The 15987-nt window shown below is 41.2% G+C and overlaps 1 protein-coding gene and 1 long non-coding RNA gene across 2 annotated transcripts in view; one reads left to right on the forward strand and one right to left on the reverse strand.

The window, feature by feature from the left end:
- LOC138207922 (uncharacterized) overlaps nucleotides 1–848 on the reverse strand; it is a 36309-nt gene extending 35461 nt beyond the window's left edge. The window contains exon 1 of the long non-coding RNA XR_011179050.1: nucleotides 742–848. This is a non-coding gene — a long non-coding RNA (uncharacterized lncRNA). The remainder of the gene's footprint in view (nucleotides 1–741) is intronic.
- LOC138207916 (kinesin-like protein KIF2A) lies at nucleotides 701–14324 on the forward strand. Its single transcript, XM_069165498.1, has 21 exons — nucleotides 701–853; nucleotides 1756–1850; nucleotides 2858–2977; nucleotides 3669–3723; nucleotides 4041–4160; nucleotides 4484–4584; nucleotides 4679–4774; nucleotides 5220–5274; nucleotides 5757–5919; nucleotides 6057–6147; nucleotides 6226–6289; nucleotides 6381–6472; nucleotides 6744–6886; nucleotides 7001–7205; nucleotides 7673–7783; nucleotides 7891–7958; nucleotides 8354–8443; nucleotides 9720–9873; nucleotides 10636–10737; nucleotides 10984–11119; nucleotides 12610–14324. Exons 1-21 carry the CDS (start codon nucleotides 793–795, stop codon nucleotides 12693–12695), a joined length of 2208 nt encoding a protein of 735 aa, XP_069021599.1. The 5' UTR covers nucleotides 701–792; the 3' UTR covers nucleotides 12696–14324.
- Nucleotides 14325–15987: the final 1663 nt, after the last annotated feature.

Genomic DNA, 15987 nt, shown 5'->3' on the forward strand with positions numbered 1-15987 from the left:
TCAGGACAGCAGAAAGTCTGTACATCTTCCGCCGCAAACTCAAAACACACCTCTTCAGACTTTACCTTGAATAGTAGCACTTAAAATAGCACTTACTTATAGCACTTTGAAGTTTGGCTATCTTGAAGAAAATTGTACTTTCTTGATTGTTGTTGTTCTGAATTTGTACCCTCGTGGTTGAAATGTACTTATTGTAAGTCGCTTTGGATAAAAGCGTCAGCTAAATGAAATGTAATGTACAGGTCATGTAATGTATAACATGAAGAAGTCAAAGGTCAGAGGTCCAGGTTGTAAAAGTGAAACAAAGCTCTTTCTGCTAGGTTTATCTTCTTTCTGTAAGATTTCCTGTTTCCGAGTCATCTGAACTAAACAATGGAATGGGACGGTTTTTGGTGACTGTTCACTATATGAGCAAGAAATATTCTGTATAAGCTCTGAGATGGTGGTTGGTTGTAGAAACGTCCCAATATTACACTGATTAACATAATAATATCATTTGTGACAACCACAGCAGGTGTTTTGTGTTTTTTTTTTGTCTCTGAGCGTTAATGCAGTTTTTTTCCCCCCACGACAATATAATAACCCGGACTGGATAACGGTGTTTATTTCAGTGACGAATTTAATTAAAAGGTTAAATTTGGCAGAAGACGCGTCTCAGTTGACATTAGTGGGAGAAACCAGCCGCGCATGCGTACTGCCTCTCTTCTCCTCCTGCCTCTCCTATGACTGACCGTTACTGACCTCAGTCTCCGCAGCAGCAGCAGCAGCACAACTTGAACCGGACGGGGAGCGATGGCCGGGATTTTCGGGAAGATCTTCGTGGGCATCTATGTGGAGATAAAACGGAGCGACGGTAAGTAGCTAGCACCCCGCGCACGCAACGCACGCAACGCACACGCACGCACACACACACACACACACACACACACGCACGCACCGCCCTCCATCCGGACGAGCGGAGCTAACGGGCTGGTTTTGCGGGCTGGTTTTGCTAGCTAGCTTCACCGCAGCGTTTTCGCCGGGATGTCGCGTGAAATAAAAACCCAGATAATGAAGCGTTTGAGCGGTGATGAGGAGAGAAATGTGCTCTCTGACGCGCCGCCGGCGCCTGTCAGTCATGCGGACACACGCGCCGGTCGGTCGGTCGGTCGGCCGGGCAGCAGGCAGCGGGCAGCCGGCGGCGGGCGGGTCCGTCCACCTGCGCGGTTGTGCGTTTTGACACCTGCCCTCCTCTCTCCGTCCTCCTTCCTCTTCTCCCCTCTGCATCACGTCTGAACGGGATGCATGCTGCAGCCTGCACCGCATCGTCCGGCGGTGGCCTGTGAGTCACGGGCTGATGGATGGGCTGCAAAAGGGGGGCCTCTCCCTTCCGCCCGCATCCCTCCTCACCGAGACGCAAATAACCTGTTTATAACCGCTCTGTGGGTCGTAACGACTGAATGATGAACAGTAACCCGATTTACTGCCAGTAAACGCAGCACCTGAAGTTGTACATCGAACACAGTGACTGACAGGCGGGAGTCTCATCATCCTCTCACACAGCCACACCCATTAGCATCTCTGTATCCTCAGTTTACTGAGTCTGAAGATATAAAACAGCAGGTTTATAAGTCATTTCTTGATAAATGATACTCCCCGTTTTAATATTTGCTCCTGATTTTAAAGCTCATGCAGCACATTCATCCCGTAGACTCGGGCTCTGCGGTCCCGTGCAGCGCTGATCAGGTCAGGCGTCTCTTTCCATCCTCTCTGCAGGACGAATACACCAGGCGATGGTCACATCGCTGCACGAGGACAACGACAGCGTGACCGTGGAGTGGATCGAGAACGGGGATACCAAAGGGAAAGAGGTACCGCCACTGACGTGCTTCATCATCGTGTCCTGGACTGCAGTGATTTCTCTGTGGTTCATCTTCATTCCATCATCTGCTGATCAATTTCTGTCACAAAGTTTCTGGAGAGTAGATTTCTTCCATTCAATCGCTTTTCTGTAGTTCCATTTATGCTGTTGCTGCGGATATTAAGATTTTTTTTGGTGAAAACAACACACTTTAGTTTATACATGTTTAAAAATAGCCGGCTGCATCGGCTTATAAAATCTATTCTTAGATTTAAAACAGAAAATACTGACTTATCACTACTTTCCACCATTTAAATTGAATTAATTAAGATATTAAAGCGAGAACAGTTCATTTTAGATGATTTAATTTGTATGTTTTTGGCTGCCGTGTTCTGTTTTTTGTTCAATAGAGAGCTGAAGTCATGACATCACTTCCTGTCTGGCTTCTGTAACTCAGTAAATCTCAGTCAGTATTTCTTTTATGGGTCTTTCTGAAACATTTGAGTGTTTTCCAGATGTTTACTGACCATATTCTTGAAAATAGCGCGATTAAAGTAGCTGCTATTAGAAATTTGAAGCCTCGTGGCAGCTAAAGTCATTTCTAGTTGTAATCTCTGAGGTCTAAAAACCTTTGTTGTGTCTGAACTATAGGCTTGTGAAGATGGAAACTCACCAAAAAGGGAAGTCAGAATATCTCAGAAATGAGCGCTCCCATCTTCATCTGGTGACTTCATTTGAGGTGCTGAGAGACACGAGACCTGCTGGCAGCTGGTTCAGCTTCTGGGAAATGATCCCCGTTAAAAGCTGCAAAAAAGTAGAAATACTGAAGAATTAAAAGACAGGAAGTGATCCACACAAAACGTTTAGTTAATAGGGGAGTTACAAACACTTGATGTCCTGGTTTCTCCCTGACTCTCTTCACTCAGGCCCCTTTTTGATGTAGATTAGCGAAATGTCACCTGATTAAATGAAGCTTATAATAATAAAGATATTATCTCCACCTTGTTCCCGCCTCAGATCGACCTGGAGAGCGTCTTTGCTCTGAATCCAGATGTTGCTCCAGATGAGGAGATACCACAGAGTCCTGAGGCTCCTCTTCCTCCCTCCAGTGTTGCCAAAACCAGCAAAGTCCCCAAGGTCTGTTCTAATCAATAATCAATCACTGTCACATATCGCCTGCTCATAGATGATCAATATGTGTGATTTAAATATACTGATTTGGTCCGACTTTGGTCAACTTAACTTATGTTTTCAATATTTTAAAACATTTTCTGCTTTTATTTTGAAAGAGACAACTACAGTCTAACATTGGCAAATTAATTCTGATCTGCAAACAGCCAATCAAAATCAAGAATTATTAATAGCCTTGAAATAAAAGGTTAATTTCTGCAAGGGCAAGTATTAATTATTTTGTATTATTGATTAATCTACTGATAATAATCTCAATTGACTGAGAGTCAAAACAGTTCTTTAAACTGTGATGAAGCAGGTTTTTAAAAACTTGACTTGATTATATTATTAAGGACATCATCCAATCAAATAGTTAAAATACAGTTTTTACCTTGTTAGCGTGTTCGTTTGGTGTTTTTTTTTTTATGTGAGAATACATATTGTGAGCGCAATAAGCAGTCACCATCACAGCTGAGTGTTTCTACGTTGGAATTTCAGCAAATCAAACACACAGATTCAGACAGAAGTTTCATACATCACATACATAAAGAACCAACAAATGCCTTTTTGCCACAAACAAACAACAATTTCAGGTTTGTCAGTCCAGACAATGTGTGCAAGCTGCTTCAGATCAACTCTGACTTCGATTGTGTTTCAGACCCGCCGGATCACAGCGATACCGAAGGCTGAAAACGCTCCACGGGAGAACAGAGGTACGTTTGATTCAAACGCCCCGACACACCAGCTGAACTGCACTGCTCGCTGATTTCCAGACTGCATTCACAGAGAAGGAAACTGAAGCTGCGAGCGACAGTTGGAGCAGACAGCCTAACATCTGACACGTCAAAATGATAAAACATAATTACCCGGAAACAAAGTTGAAATAATTATCCTGGTGGCTAAAACATGAATACAAATACAAAACTTTCCAGGAAGCTCAGCGTGACTGTGAACATTTTGGGGTTTTTGGGTGACTTCACCCTTTAACTGTGACAAGCGACTGACTCTCAACTTCCCGTGCTCTCCACAGCTGCAGCGGTGGGAACAACCCGGGCCCGTCCCAGCCAGCACAGCCAGGTTTCAGAACCACCTCCCCCCGCCATCGCTCCCCAGGCTGCCCTGAACCAGACCCTGTTGCAGCAGCAGAACGGTAACAGTCCGTCATGTCAGAGTGGAGTCGGCTCTCCATCCGGAGCTCGTCTCAGTGTCTCTGTTGGTTCTGTTGTTGTTGTTCCTGCAGCAGCGGCAGAGAGCAGTGATGTCATCATCCCTCGCAGCTGTGTGTTTCAGGGTCTCAAAGGCTCTTTCACTGCCTGTGGCTTCATACTGCACCGCTTGTTTTAGTGTCCTTCTGTGTCTGTTTGAATCTCCATCAATGTGGAAATAAGATACAATACTCAGAAAGAAACGTGCAGAATAACTTTTAAGAAAGTCTACTTTTACTCTCAATAAATTCTGTCCTCGCACTTCCAGCACGGAAGAAATCTAACTGTGTGAAGGAGGTGGAGAAACTGCAGGAGAAACGAGAGAAGAGACGCCTCCAGCAGCAGGAGCTCCGAGAGAAGAGGGCGCAGGTGACCACAAAACACACTTTTATATTGAAATATTATGACTTTATATTGAAATACTTATTGTGTTTAATACGAGTTATTTTCTGTCCTCCTGCAGGAGGTGGACGTTAATCTACCAAACTATGAAATTATGTGTATGATCAGAGACTTCAGAGCCAGTCTGGACTACAGACCTCTAACCACCAACGATCTGGTGAGGAGGAGGAGGAGGAGACATGGAAGGAGTGGAGGAGGTTAACAAGGAGATAAGGAAAGGAAGATGAGGAGGAGAGGAGGAATAGAGCAGATGAGAGGGAGAGGAGGTAGAGAAAAAGAAAAGAAGGAAATAAAGAGGAAGATGAGGAGGAAGTGATGAAGGAAGGAGATGATAAAGGAGGAAAAGAGGAGGAAGTAGGAGGGGGAGATCAGGAGACAAGAGGAGGAAAAGAGGAGGTGAAGAAGTAAAAAAAAAAAAAAAAAAAGGACTTACTTGTCTTTCGTCTTTTAACTTTCCGTTCACTTCACTTCTGATGTAAACAGGAAGTCAAAACTCAAAATGACAAAGTCGGAGCCCTGAAACACACTCAGTCCATACGAAGGTGGAAATAAGACACTCCACAGTATTTATCTGTTTAATAAGCTCTTCCCTGATGTTTCAGATCGAGGAGCACAGGATATGTGTGTGTGTTCGAGCTCGTCCGCTCAATAAAAAAGGTAAGAGCAGCGTCGTACGGCAGGTTCGTTCAGACAACGTTGTTCATTTCGGCCTGCAAAAGACTTTTGCAGCTGATTCTTGACTTTATGTCCAATTTAAGAGGTTAAAATGGCTCCAGATGGCGCTAACAGCTAATTCTGCTCTCCTGGCTAGATGACGTCGCTCCGAAAACCGTCAAAGATCAATCTGACAGTGAACTGTAACAGCGCCCTCTGTTCCACCATGGAGCAAACTACTTTTGTTGAGCTTAAAGACGATAACTTTTTAAGTTACTGAGGTTTAGACTGTCGGTCGGTTGGTCGCCTAGGGCTCAGGGAGTTTTTTTTATTTCTTTTTTGACTGTCAATTAATCAAAAACACATCATAACCTTGTAAATAATGTGAATATTTTTCAGTAGCAGCTCTTTTCTTTTATTGTTTTTTTGTATTTACGTTTGTACGTGAACAGAAGCTGTAAATAAAGACGTGTTTGTGTCTGCAGAGCTGTCGCTGAAGGATCTGGATGTGATCACCATCCCCAGTAAAGACGTGGTGATGGTCCACGAGCCGAAGCAGAAGGTCGACCTGACGCGCTACCTGGAGAACCAAACCTTCCGATTCGACTACGCATTCGACGAGAACTCCACCAACGAAATGGTTTACAGGTACGTTCATTTATCTCCGCTGCAGCGCCGCAGACAGAAATCCTGGCGCTAACAAACAAAACAAACAGCTAACAAACAAACTGCTAACTAACAAACAGCTAACACACAAACAGCTAACGAACGCTCCCGTTCTGCAGGTTCACCGCTCAGCCGCTGGTCGAGACCATTTTCGAGAGGGGGATGGCGACCTGCTTCGCATACGGACAAACAGGAAGTGGAAAAACACACGTGAGTGTTTTGACTTTGACCTTAGCAGAGTTTTTCTTGAGTGCAGTTGTCATGTTGTAACTTTATATTTCCGTTTAGACGATGGGCGGAGACTTTTCAGGAAAGAACCAGGACTGCTCTAAAGGAATCTACGCTCTGTCCGGTCAGTTTCTCCGTCTCCTCCGTCTTTGAAGACCGTTTCTACGTCTGACTGAATTCACCTGAACGTCGTTTACTTTTTTCTCTCCCTGCAGCCAGAGACGTTTTTGTCATGTTAAAGAAGCCAAATTATAAGAAGTTGGATCTGCAAATTTATGCAACATTTTTTGAGATTTACAGCGGGAAGGCAAGTCTCTTAATATGATTATTAATGTCTTCAAACAGGGAATGAATAATTGATCGATAGAGACTTTTTTTTTTATGCTATAAAATTGTAGAAATTAAAAAATATTCTTGAAGGAGTGGGTGTGTCCAATCAGCACTTAAAAGTCTTTATTTTTAAATGTTTATACACTGCTTATAAAAGTAAAGTGTTACGTCGTTGGTCGATGAATGTTTTAATCAAACTAAGATGTGTTTTTTTTTCCTGCTGTAACTCAGTAAATGTTCCTTTAAAGGTGTTCGACCTTCTAAACCGTAAAGCCAAGCTGCGCGTCCTGGAGGACGGGAAGCAGCAGGTGCAGGTGGTGGGGCTGCATGAGAGGGAGGTGAAGTGCACGGAGGACGTGCTCAAACTCATCGAAGTTGGAAACAGCTGCAGGTAAACGTGTTTAAAAGCAGCCGGCGGGAGGGGGGAGGGGCAGGGGGGGGGGTGGGGGTTTGGGGGTCGGAGAGCGGCCGAGTGATCGGGAATGTCTCTCTGCGTCTCCTGTAGGACGTCCGGTCAGACGTCGGCGAACGCCCACTCCTCCCGGAGCCACGCCGTCTTCCAGATCATCCTGCGCCGGCGGGGGAAGATGCACGGGAAGTTCTCCCTCATCGACCTGGCGGGCAACGAGAGGGGGGCGGACACGTCCAGCGCCGACCGGCAGACCCGCCTGGAAGGAGCGGAGATCAACAAGAGCCTGCTGGCACTCAAGGTTTCCTCCTCTGTCCCTTTAGACATCCTTCGGAGGCGCCAAACTTCTGCTGGTCTCATTCGTAGCTACAAATATTTACTATTACGGCAAAGATTTGGAGCCACATTAAGGAAAACTACAAATTAGAATTTTGCATTTCAGGAATAATGTGGAAATGCAAAGAAAGAATAAACTTTACTCGGCTAATAGGTTTTAGTCTATCCTAATAAATAAATCATAATAAGAAAAAAATATCACTAATAAACTTTAATGTGTCCTATTTTTATGTATTGTTTTGTCTTTTACCGGGAACAAAGAGTCTGTAAAAATCGATTCATTTTCATCTAACCTGGTGATGAACAGGTTCAATTCTCCTTTAAAAATCAGTTTTACGAACAAGGAAATTATTTCTATTTTAGCACATAAACACATTTTGGTAACAAATATCAGGACTTAGAGGAGATTGTGTTTCCTGTGTATTTGTGCAGGAGTGTATTCGAGCTCTGGGCAGAAACAAACCTCACACTCCGTTCAGAGCCAGCAAGTTGACCCAGGTTCTGAGGGACTCGTTCATCGGAGAGAACTCCAGAACGTGCATGGTAGGAAAACACCACGACTGCATGTCTCTCTGTCTCTCGACCTGAGGACAGAAACACTGTTGTTGGATGAAGTCTCGGTGAATAACCCGCTGATTTTCCTTCCGCAGATTGCGACCATCTCTCCGGGGATGGCGTCGTGTGAAAACACCCTGAACACGCTGAGATATGCCAACAGGTAAAACACAATCTCCTCTTAATTCTCTTCATTAAAAGAGGAGTTCATTTCTAATGACAAAATATGGATTGTTGCAGCTTTGAAGGATAAACGTAAAAGAAAAAAATACCCTTGAAATGTTTTAAATTCCTGTATTATTAAAGGAGAATTCTTTGTTTTACCTCAATCTACATCGAAGGTGGAGAAAGTTAGCATGAACAAAAAAAACAAAACAATAAACACAGCTTGTTGTTGTTTTTTTTTAGAGAAAAACACAAGTTTATATAGAATCAGTTGGTTCACATTAGTTGTGCGTCTTCCTCTGCTCACCCTGAATTAATTCATATTCCTGTAAAAAAAAAAAAATAACTCCAACATTAACCTCTCCTTCCTCTTCCTGGTTGTGTGTTTTCCAGAGTGAAGGAGTTCGGGATAAGTCCCTCCGACATTCCCTTCTCCCAGAGCGGCGGTGGAGGAAGTCGCTCCGAGCTCTCCCCGACTTACGAGTACGATCACTTTATCACGTCCTTCACAACGAACTACCAACATGTTGTGTTTTAAATCTCTCGCATGAAGCCGGGCAGATGTGGTGTGTTTCTTTAGTTGATTGGTTCTGGAGTTAATCAGGCGCCGTGACGTCTTTTAAACTACAATCAGTCTGACAATCAGAAATTCAACCTCATTTTAAAACCAGTCTGCGACTATATCGAAGAATCCGTACAGTGTCTGTCCTGTTTTACTCATGAACAAACCACTTCTGTTGCTTTCTGTCTAAACAAATCATTGAATTACTTGTTTTTCAAATCAAGGATAACTCCGTGAACACATACTGTAGTTGATTTAATAACACACACACACACACACACGCCGTCCTGCTGCCTCAAATACTCACTCAGGTACCAAACGTAGATTCATCCGCTGCAGAAAGTAGTCCCCAACAAAGTCACTGTTACTTCCTGTTTAAGTAAAACTACAGTGACCAGCTGTTCTTGGAGCTGATTGGTAGAAACCATCGAAGCAGCAAGAGACAGACAAACACAGTTTTTGTCCAAAATTAGAACAAAATTTTAAAAAGATTTCCCTAAAACAGGTTAAAAAAAACAACAACCTGCATTACTGCACGTTTTCCATTCACAGTGTTAAATGCATCATTTAAAACAGCTGGCAGAGATAATTTATAATTTATTAAAATTAGAAGACATTAAAAGATAAATTACATTTATGTTTCATATTTTAAAGAAAATTAGAGTCTCCTTGATCCAGATCTAATGTCCTCGTGTGTCGCTGCTTTTTGTGTCTTCAGTTCAGATTTTAAAGATAGTTTTTAATCAACACAAATGAAATGAAAATGCTGATTAACACCGTTCTGTTAGTTTTGTTCTCTTAACGGGACCAGGACCATAAAATCTGTTCAGTATGTCGTAATAAGTGTGTATCATCTATCATAACTCATCTTGGTCCAGTTTGCTCCATCATTTAATCCTAAAATCAGTAGAAAGTCAGACTTCCACCTGCTTTCTCTTATTTTTTTGTTAATTTTTAAATCACAGTTTTCTCCAACATCGATCATTTCTTGCTTTTATTTTTTTTCAGGTTTGATTTCCTGAAACCTGCATGAAGCCCCTCTTCATCATCATCATCATCATCATCATCCTCATCCTCATCATCTCATATACCTCCCTCAGTCTTCCTCCTTCAGCATGTTAAACAACACGTCTCTGTGACTAAACCGTCGTCGCTCACCTCAGCGTCTTATTGTTGTGTCTCCGGTGTGTCGTCAAGGGTGAAGGGGCTCAGCGTGAACACGGCCGCAGCCATGGAGAGTCTTCAGGGAGGACACGTCACCCAGCTGGAGGTCCTGGAGGTCCTGGAGGCCCAGTGGGGGGTGGGGAGCTCCCCACAGAGGGACGACCTGAAGCTGCTCTGTGAACAGAACGTAAGACAACACGTAACTTTCATCCTACTGGCGGCAGCAGCGCCTCAGTGGCCGCAGGCGGTCATTACAGGACGCTGGTGATTTAGATATAACTACGGTCCGTGTTGATTAATTTTTACAGTAATTATCTTAACTCTCGGGTTTTCAAGTATCCCCGGACAGAGATTCCTAAAACCATTAGCCCAATGGTCATTTCAGGTCATTAGAAACATTTAAAATTCACGTTCATGTAAAATTGTTGTTTAGAAGCTCACATTTTTTGCCCCGATTTATGCAATTTCATGCGACTACTCGTTAAATGGGTCGTGCGAACATAGACACATGAATGGGAAATACAGCAGGTTGAAACAAACTGGGTTTTTTTGCTCGCCTTTTTCCGCTGAATGCAAACCAGAATTTGTATACTTTGGATCATTCACCTTCCACCACAAATCACCACGTCAACAGAGTAGCTGATGCTGCTCTGCTGCCACTTTCATTTTTGGCGCGTTGACCTGCTGCTGATCGTAGTTACATTCATTTTATTGAAATACAATGTGTCTTTGTTTTTACATCAGAACTTTGGTTGCAGAAAGCGGTCGTTTTCCACCAATAGCATTAAAAAAAAACAACTAAATGGGTTTTAATTAGTTTTATTGCTCTGAAATTATAAGTGTTTTTTTGTTGTTTTTACAATGAAAAGCTCCATTGCTTTGCTGTGACATGAAAACAGCATTTGATAAAACATCACTACCACATTTATTTTTGTTCCGTTTCCTTCAGGAGGAAGAAGTTTCCCCACAGCTCTTCACTTTCCATGAAGCCGTCTCTCAGCTGGTGGAGATGGAGGACCAGGTTCTGGAGGACCACCGGGTCGTGTTCCAGGTACGGCAGTCCGGACGGTCAAAGTGCGGACAAAAAAACCAGAATAATTCAAATGTATATTCATGATATACAGATTAAAAACTAAAGGGGAAATCAAAAACTAAACTTGAGTTTTAGTTTTAGCAATAAAAAAATGTCTACGTGTTGAAACAGAACTTTAACTGGCTACGGTATTAAATGAGACTGAGTTCAGTATAAATCTGAAACCACAGTGAAGGTGTTTAAAGTGCAGCTCGTCCCTCACAGGAGTCGATCCGCTGGCTGGAGGACGAGAAGGTGCTCCTGGAAATGACGGAGGAGGTGGACTACGACGTGGAATCGTATGCAACCCAGCTGGAGCAGATCCTGGATCAGAAGATCGACATCCTCACCGAGCTCAGAGGTAACGATCGATGGTCCGCGCATGAAAACACTCAGACGTGTTCTTCCTCCTGTCAGTCTGACTGTAATTCAACATGTCGTCTCATGACTGAACGAAAGCAATGTGGTCAGGAAGTAAGCAAGTAAATAAATAGTAGATATTAATCATAACTTCAGTTCTATGAGTACATTCGGATGTAGTTAATTTCTCAAAAATGTATTTGTGTTTAGCTCAGTATATTAAATGCCGTAAAGGAAATTATTTAATTTCAATGTGGACATTAATGGGCTAAAGAAGACAGAAGAAAAGATAAATATAAAACACACTGACAGGGTTTTCTTTTGGTTTCTGCAGAGTTCAGGTGCTGTGGTAGTGATGGAGGGTGGTCGTTTTGCTTAAAACTACGTGTTTTTACATCATTTTAAACTATTATTATTAGAGTAGTTATTTAAAAATGCACTGTACTCCAAAAAGTAATCATAATAATCACCAAAAATTGGTAAAACAAATCTTATAGAAAGAGACAGCAGCAGAGGAAGAGTGAGTGAAGCTAACTGCTGAGCTAAAGATCAGCTTTGATTGTCAATGGTTGTTTAACAATGAAGACAACAACTTCCATGATGCCACGCTCGACCCCAGCAGACATCGCATTCTGCACGTTTAAAACTACCGTAGTGACTAGAATCTATTAAAGAAGTCGCCGAGAGCCTTTTACGAGTTTTATTAATAACACAAAAGGTACTAACAGTTTCTGAAAATCAAAACAAAACATACCCGATGGAAGGTAACGTAAAAAATAACGATGATGGTGAAGAAAAGGTGAAACCACACCCCTCTGCCAATTACCCCCCAGTAACAACAGGTGTGCAGCCCAACAAACAAACAAACAAAAAAAACACATTTTGGCTCCTACAACTACGATTAACAAGAACAGCGACATGAACTCTGTCCATGTTTTACTTTGACATATTTTCAGCAGATTTCCATCTCAAATTTAGCTCCTTATAAAATGTTGTGTTTCCGCACTGCAGTGATCAAACATACACTTTTATTTTTATTTTTTTTTAATGAGCAACAGCATCAAAATCACCAAAACAAAAGATACCTAATATTAAATCTCCACAAATAAAACTGTCAGACTGGAGTGACGTTAACGTCCACTCAGAGACACACACACATACATACACACACACACACACACACACACACACACACACACACACACACACACACACACACTTCTCTTCATTAATTTCTCTCCCAGTCAATGAGCCGACAGCAGAAAACCACCAGGGGGCGCTGGTTACACTACAAACACTTCACCTGCAGTCTGTGGTGTCTCTGCTTTCTAACTCTCTCTGGTACCAAATATCACACCAACAGTGTGTTTGTTTTGTCACAAATTACAAAAGTCATCACTTAAACATATAAAGACGGCGTCGTCGTGTATTTCATGTTTAAAGATCGTAAACTGCCGAATAAAACGAGTGATTATTCTCTCCTTCTCCCAGACAAAGTCAAGTCTTTCCGCTGTACTCTCCAGGAGGAGGAACAAGCTAGCAAACAAATAACCCCGAAGAGGCCTCGAGCGCTATGATGTGCCCTTTGACCTCTCTGCTGTACAGGCCGCCTCCCCCCTCATCCATCCGTCCATCTGTGAAACCAAAGAGCAGCCCGTTGCTGCTCTTCCATCGTCCTGTGACGTGTATCTACGAGGAGGGCTGTGCGACACGACCGAATCCTCATATCACCAGAAAAGGTCATTTCATATCCGGATAACGACACATATCAGGATGAATATTTATATATGGCCTTTTTCCTGTTGCATCTTTATGTTTTTGACAAATATAAAGGTACTTTAATTATTTTCCTCCTTAAATTTAGAGCCTTTGCACAAATCTTTAATGAAACGTAACAAAATATGTAAAATATTAATGTAAATTGGAGCCACGTCTTTGCAGACTATAAGGTTGTATCACCACCGTTTCTACGGCGACATGTTTACAAAATAGTTGATTATGTATATTTAAATTGCTTTAATTTATTTGACGTCAACAATATAATCATGCTATTTTATTGGTTGTTCTGCAAGTATTTCACAATAAAAGCCTTGTAAAGAAGTAAAAGGTTTATATTTACAGAAATGTTGGAGGGCTTTTAATTTGAAACAGATACAGGAAGTATAATGCAGTAACTTTAACAGGGCAAACAGTAGCGGATCAAAACTAGGCTTCGATTTGACGTCGTGAATCAATCGATACAGCTTGCTTTAGAGATGATTGAATCTTCAAGCACTTAAATAATATAAATAAATTTCAGCAGGATCAAGAAAACTGAATGTTTTATTTCATCCCTTGGAGAAGAAAAGTGTAAGAGCGTCATTTCGGTGATCTCCAGCAGCGATACACCGATACATGTCAATCAAACCAGCCCTGCCCCCAAACATAGCTGTGTTTGAGTCCTAATATCTAATGAATGCTGGAATTATTTTCAGAAAAAAAGAATTTATCTAATGACACCATCATGACTTGTGGAAAACATTTACTGACTTTGTGTTTCAGGAGGGAACTTGATGCTTTTTCAATGGGAGTCTATTGGAGACTGCCCCTATTGGCCATCAGTGGCATTGCACTTCCAAATTGGCTTCAGTGTTCAGACCCCGAGGCTACGAACATTTTTATAAACGGTATGTGGTCATGTGGAAAAATGAAAAGCGTTGACTAAATGATGATAAAAAGACAATAAACAACAAAATAATACGTTTTTCTACCGTCGTATCGCACAGCCCTACCTTCAAGGTTTCTGTAAGTGTGTTCAGTCACAAGTGCTTCATTCAAAAACAACAACAACAAAAAAAGGTGAATAATTCCTTGTTTTAAATGATTTTTTTATAGAGTCAATCATCGCTTCTCCTCACGTTCACCAGTTTTATAAAACAGCTGTTGCCATTTTGTGCAATATTTGGAGGATTTTCTCCCCGTCGTTCCCCGTGTTTCAGCTGAGGGACGAACACGACGTGTGTAAAAATGAGCCACTTGTGTGTTTGTGTTGATACTGTATGTAATAAAAGTTTGATTGAGATGAAGCCCTAAAAAAAACTAAAAAAAACACAATACTAAGTGACATGACGTTAACTGAGCTGAAAGGGGCGCTATGATCTAAATGTTCCCAATGATATTTACAAAAACTGATTTTTCATTTGCCATAATAAAAGGAGGGAAACTTCTTGTTGCTGTGCGTGTTTTTATTTATTCTGCAAGAACTTTTATTTTAAATTATGATAAATTAAGTCTTGAGATGTTTGCTAAATACAAACTTGATATTATTATTATTATTATTATTATTATTAATGATATTTATTTGATCATTTTACACATATAACAGTAAAACAATTTCATAACACTTTTTGTCCTATCAAATAAATACCCGTTTTATGTATTTTGGCTGAATCCAAATATGTTTTTTAGAATTTCTCTTATCACCTATAGTTCTTTAGTTTCAGTATTTTCAAATGGATGTAAAGCAGTACCAAGAAAACAAATGTTTTTGAGCCCATATATAGCTGAAAATCATTCACTTACACACTTGGATAACTTTGTTCATATCTCAGGGGAATTAACAGCCTTTTTTTTATGAATAAATAATAAAACACAATAACATTTGAATTCAGTAACAAAAAAAACAACAACTTTAAAATCCACCTATTTCTGTTTCTAGGACTAAAAGACTTGAATTTCTTCACCCAGTTTGGTGTGAAGTTACTGCAGGTTTCTGGAAACAATCTGAGTTGACATGTGAAAAGGTCAAAAGAGAGAAAGATTGATCCAAACCTGCTCCAGGGATCGGCACCGTGTTTATCCAGGAGGTCTAGGCGAATCTTTAAAAAATCTGCCGCACGTTAACTCGACATCATCCGATCGTCTTTCTCCTTCATATTCATTCGTTTCACTTTTCTTTCCTCCCCCTTTCTGCTACACATTTTTTAACCATATTTGTTTTTTCTTAAATAAAACACACAAACCAAACAAAAACTAAATTTAAAGATTAATTCAAGAAAGACAGAAAATTACTGATTGTAAAAACTTAAATCAGCTTCACGTGTTTTAATTTCTTCCTTGATTTATAAATCTGTTTCAAGAAGTCCAGAAATGTACTTTCTAAGGTGCATCTAAAATAAAAAATGACTGAGAGGCCAGAAGAGTCTTAAAGCCAGCGACTGATTTAGCTGCAGATGGAAAAAAAAGTTCTGCTGGAGACTTAGAGAGCAGCCACATGTCTAACAGGTGATGAACGGCTGCAGGTCGATTCACCTGAACGAGCCTCTGATGAGTCGATCAAATCCACCTGAGTGTCACCTGAACGCTGCTTCAGTGGAAAGAAACAACTCATTTTGACCTGAAAACAGTGCTGAATCTGAAATATTTCTGTCAAAACTTACCGTGTTGTTGAATGTCTCTAAACTTTATGATTATTTCCAGGTTTACATGAACATATGACAAGATTATAAATGTGCTCTCAGTGTGTCTCTGTGATTATAGCAACAAAAAGGGAAAAAGGCTCTCCGAGTTAGACGTGTGAGGGCTAAAATGTCGTGCTCGTTGAAAAAAGAGCTGCATCTTTTAAATTTAACCATTTAACAACAGACTTGCTAACGTGAGACGTACATGTTTGTCTGCTTTTAGCCGTTTGCCTCGTTTCAGTCGTCACGCTAAGCTAAGCTAACAGAATCTTTGTTTTTGCACCTATATTTTTTTAATGAATGAAACCTGGCCTACTTTTAACGTGTCAGTTTGTGGTCTTTAGAGCTAATAAATGTCGAAAAGATGAGTCCAAGATGACAGTTAATTGTATGTTTGACCAAAAAATATATTTAGCAGATTTTTTTTAGC

Source organism: Embiotoca jacksoni, unplaced genomic scaffold (genome assembly GCF_022577435.1).
Source record: "Embiotoca jacksoni isolate LCO1_2020_lvr unplaced genomic scaffold, fEmbJac1.0.p SCAF_10, whole genome shotgun sequence".
Classification (NCBI taxonomy): Eukaryota; Metazoa; Chordata; class Actinopteri; family Embiotocidae; genus Embiotoca; species Embiotoca jacksoni.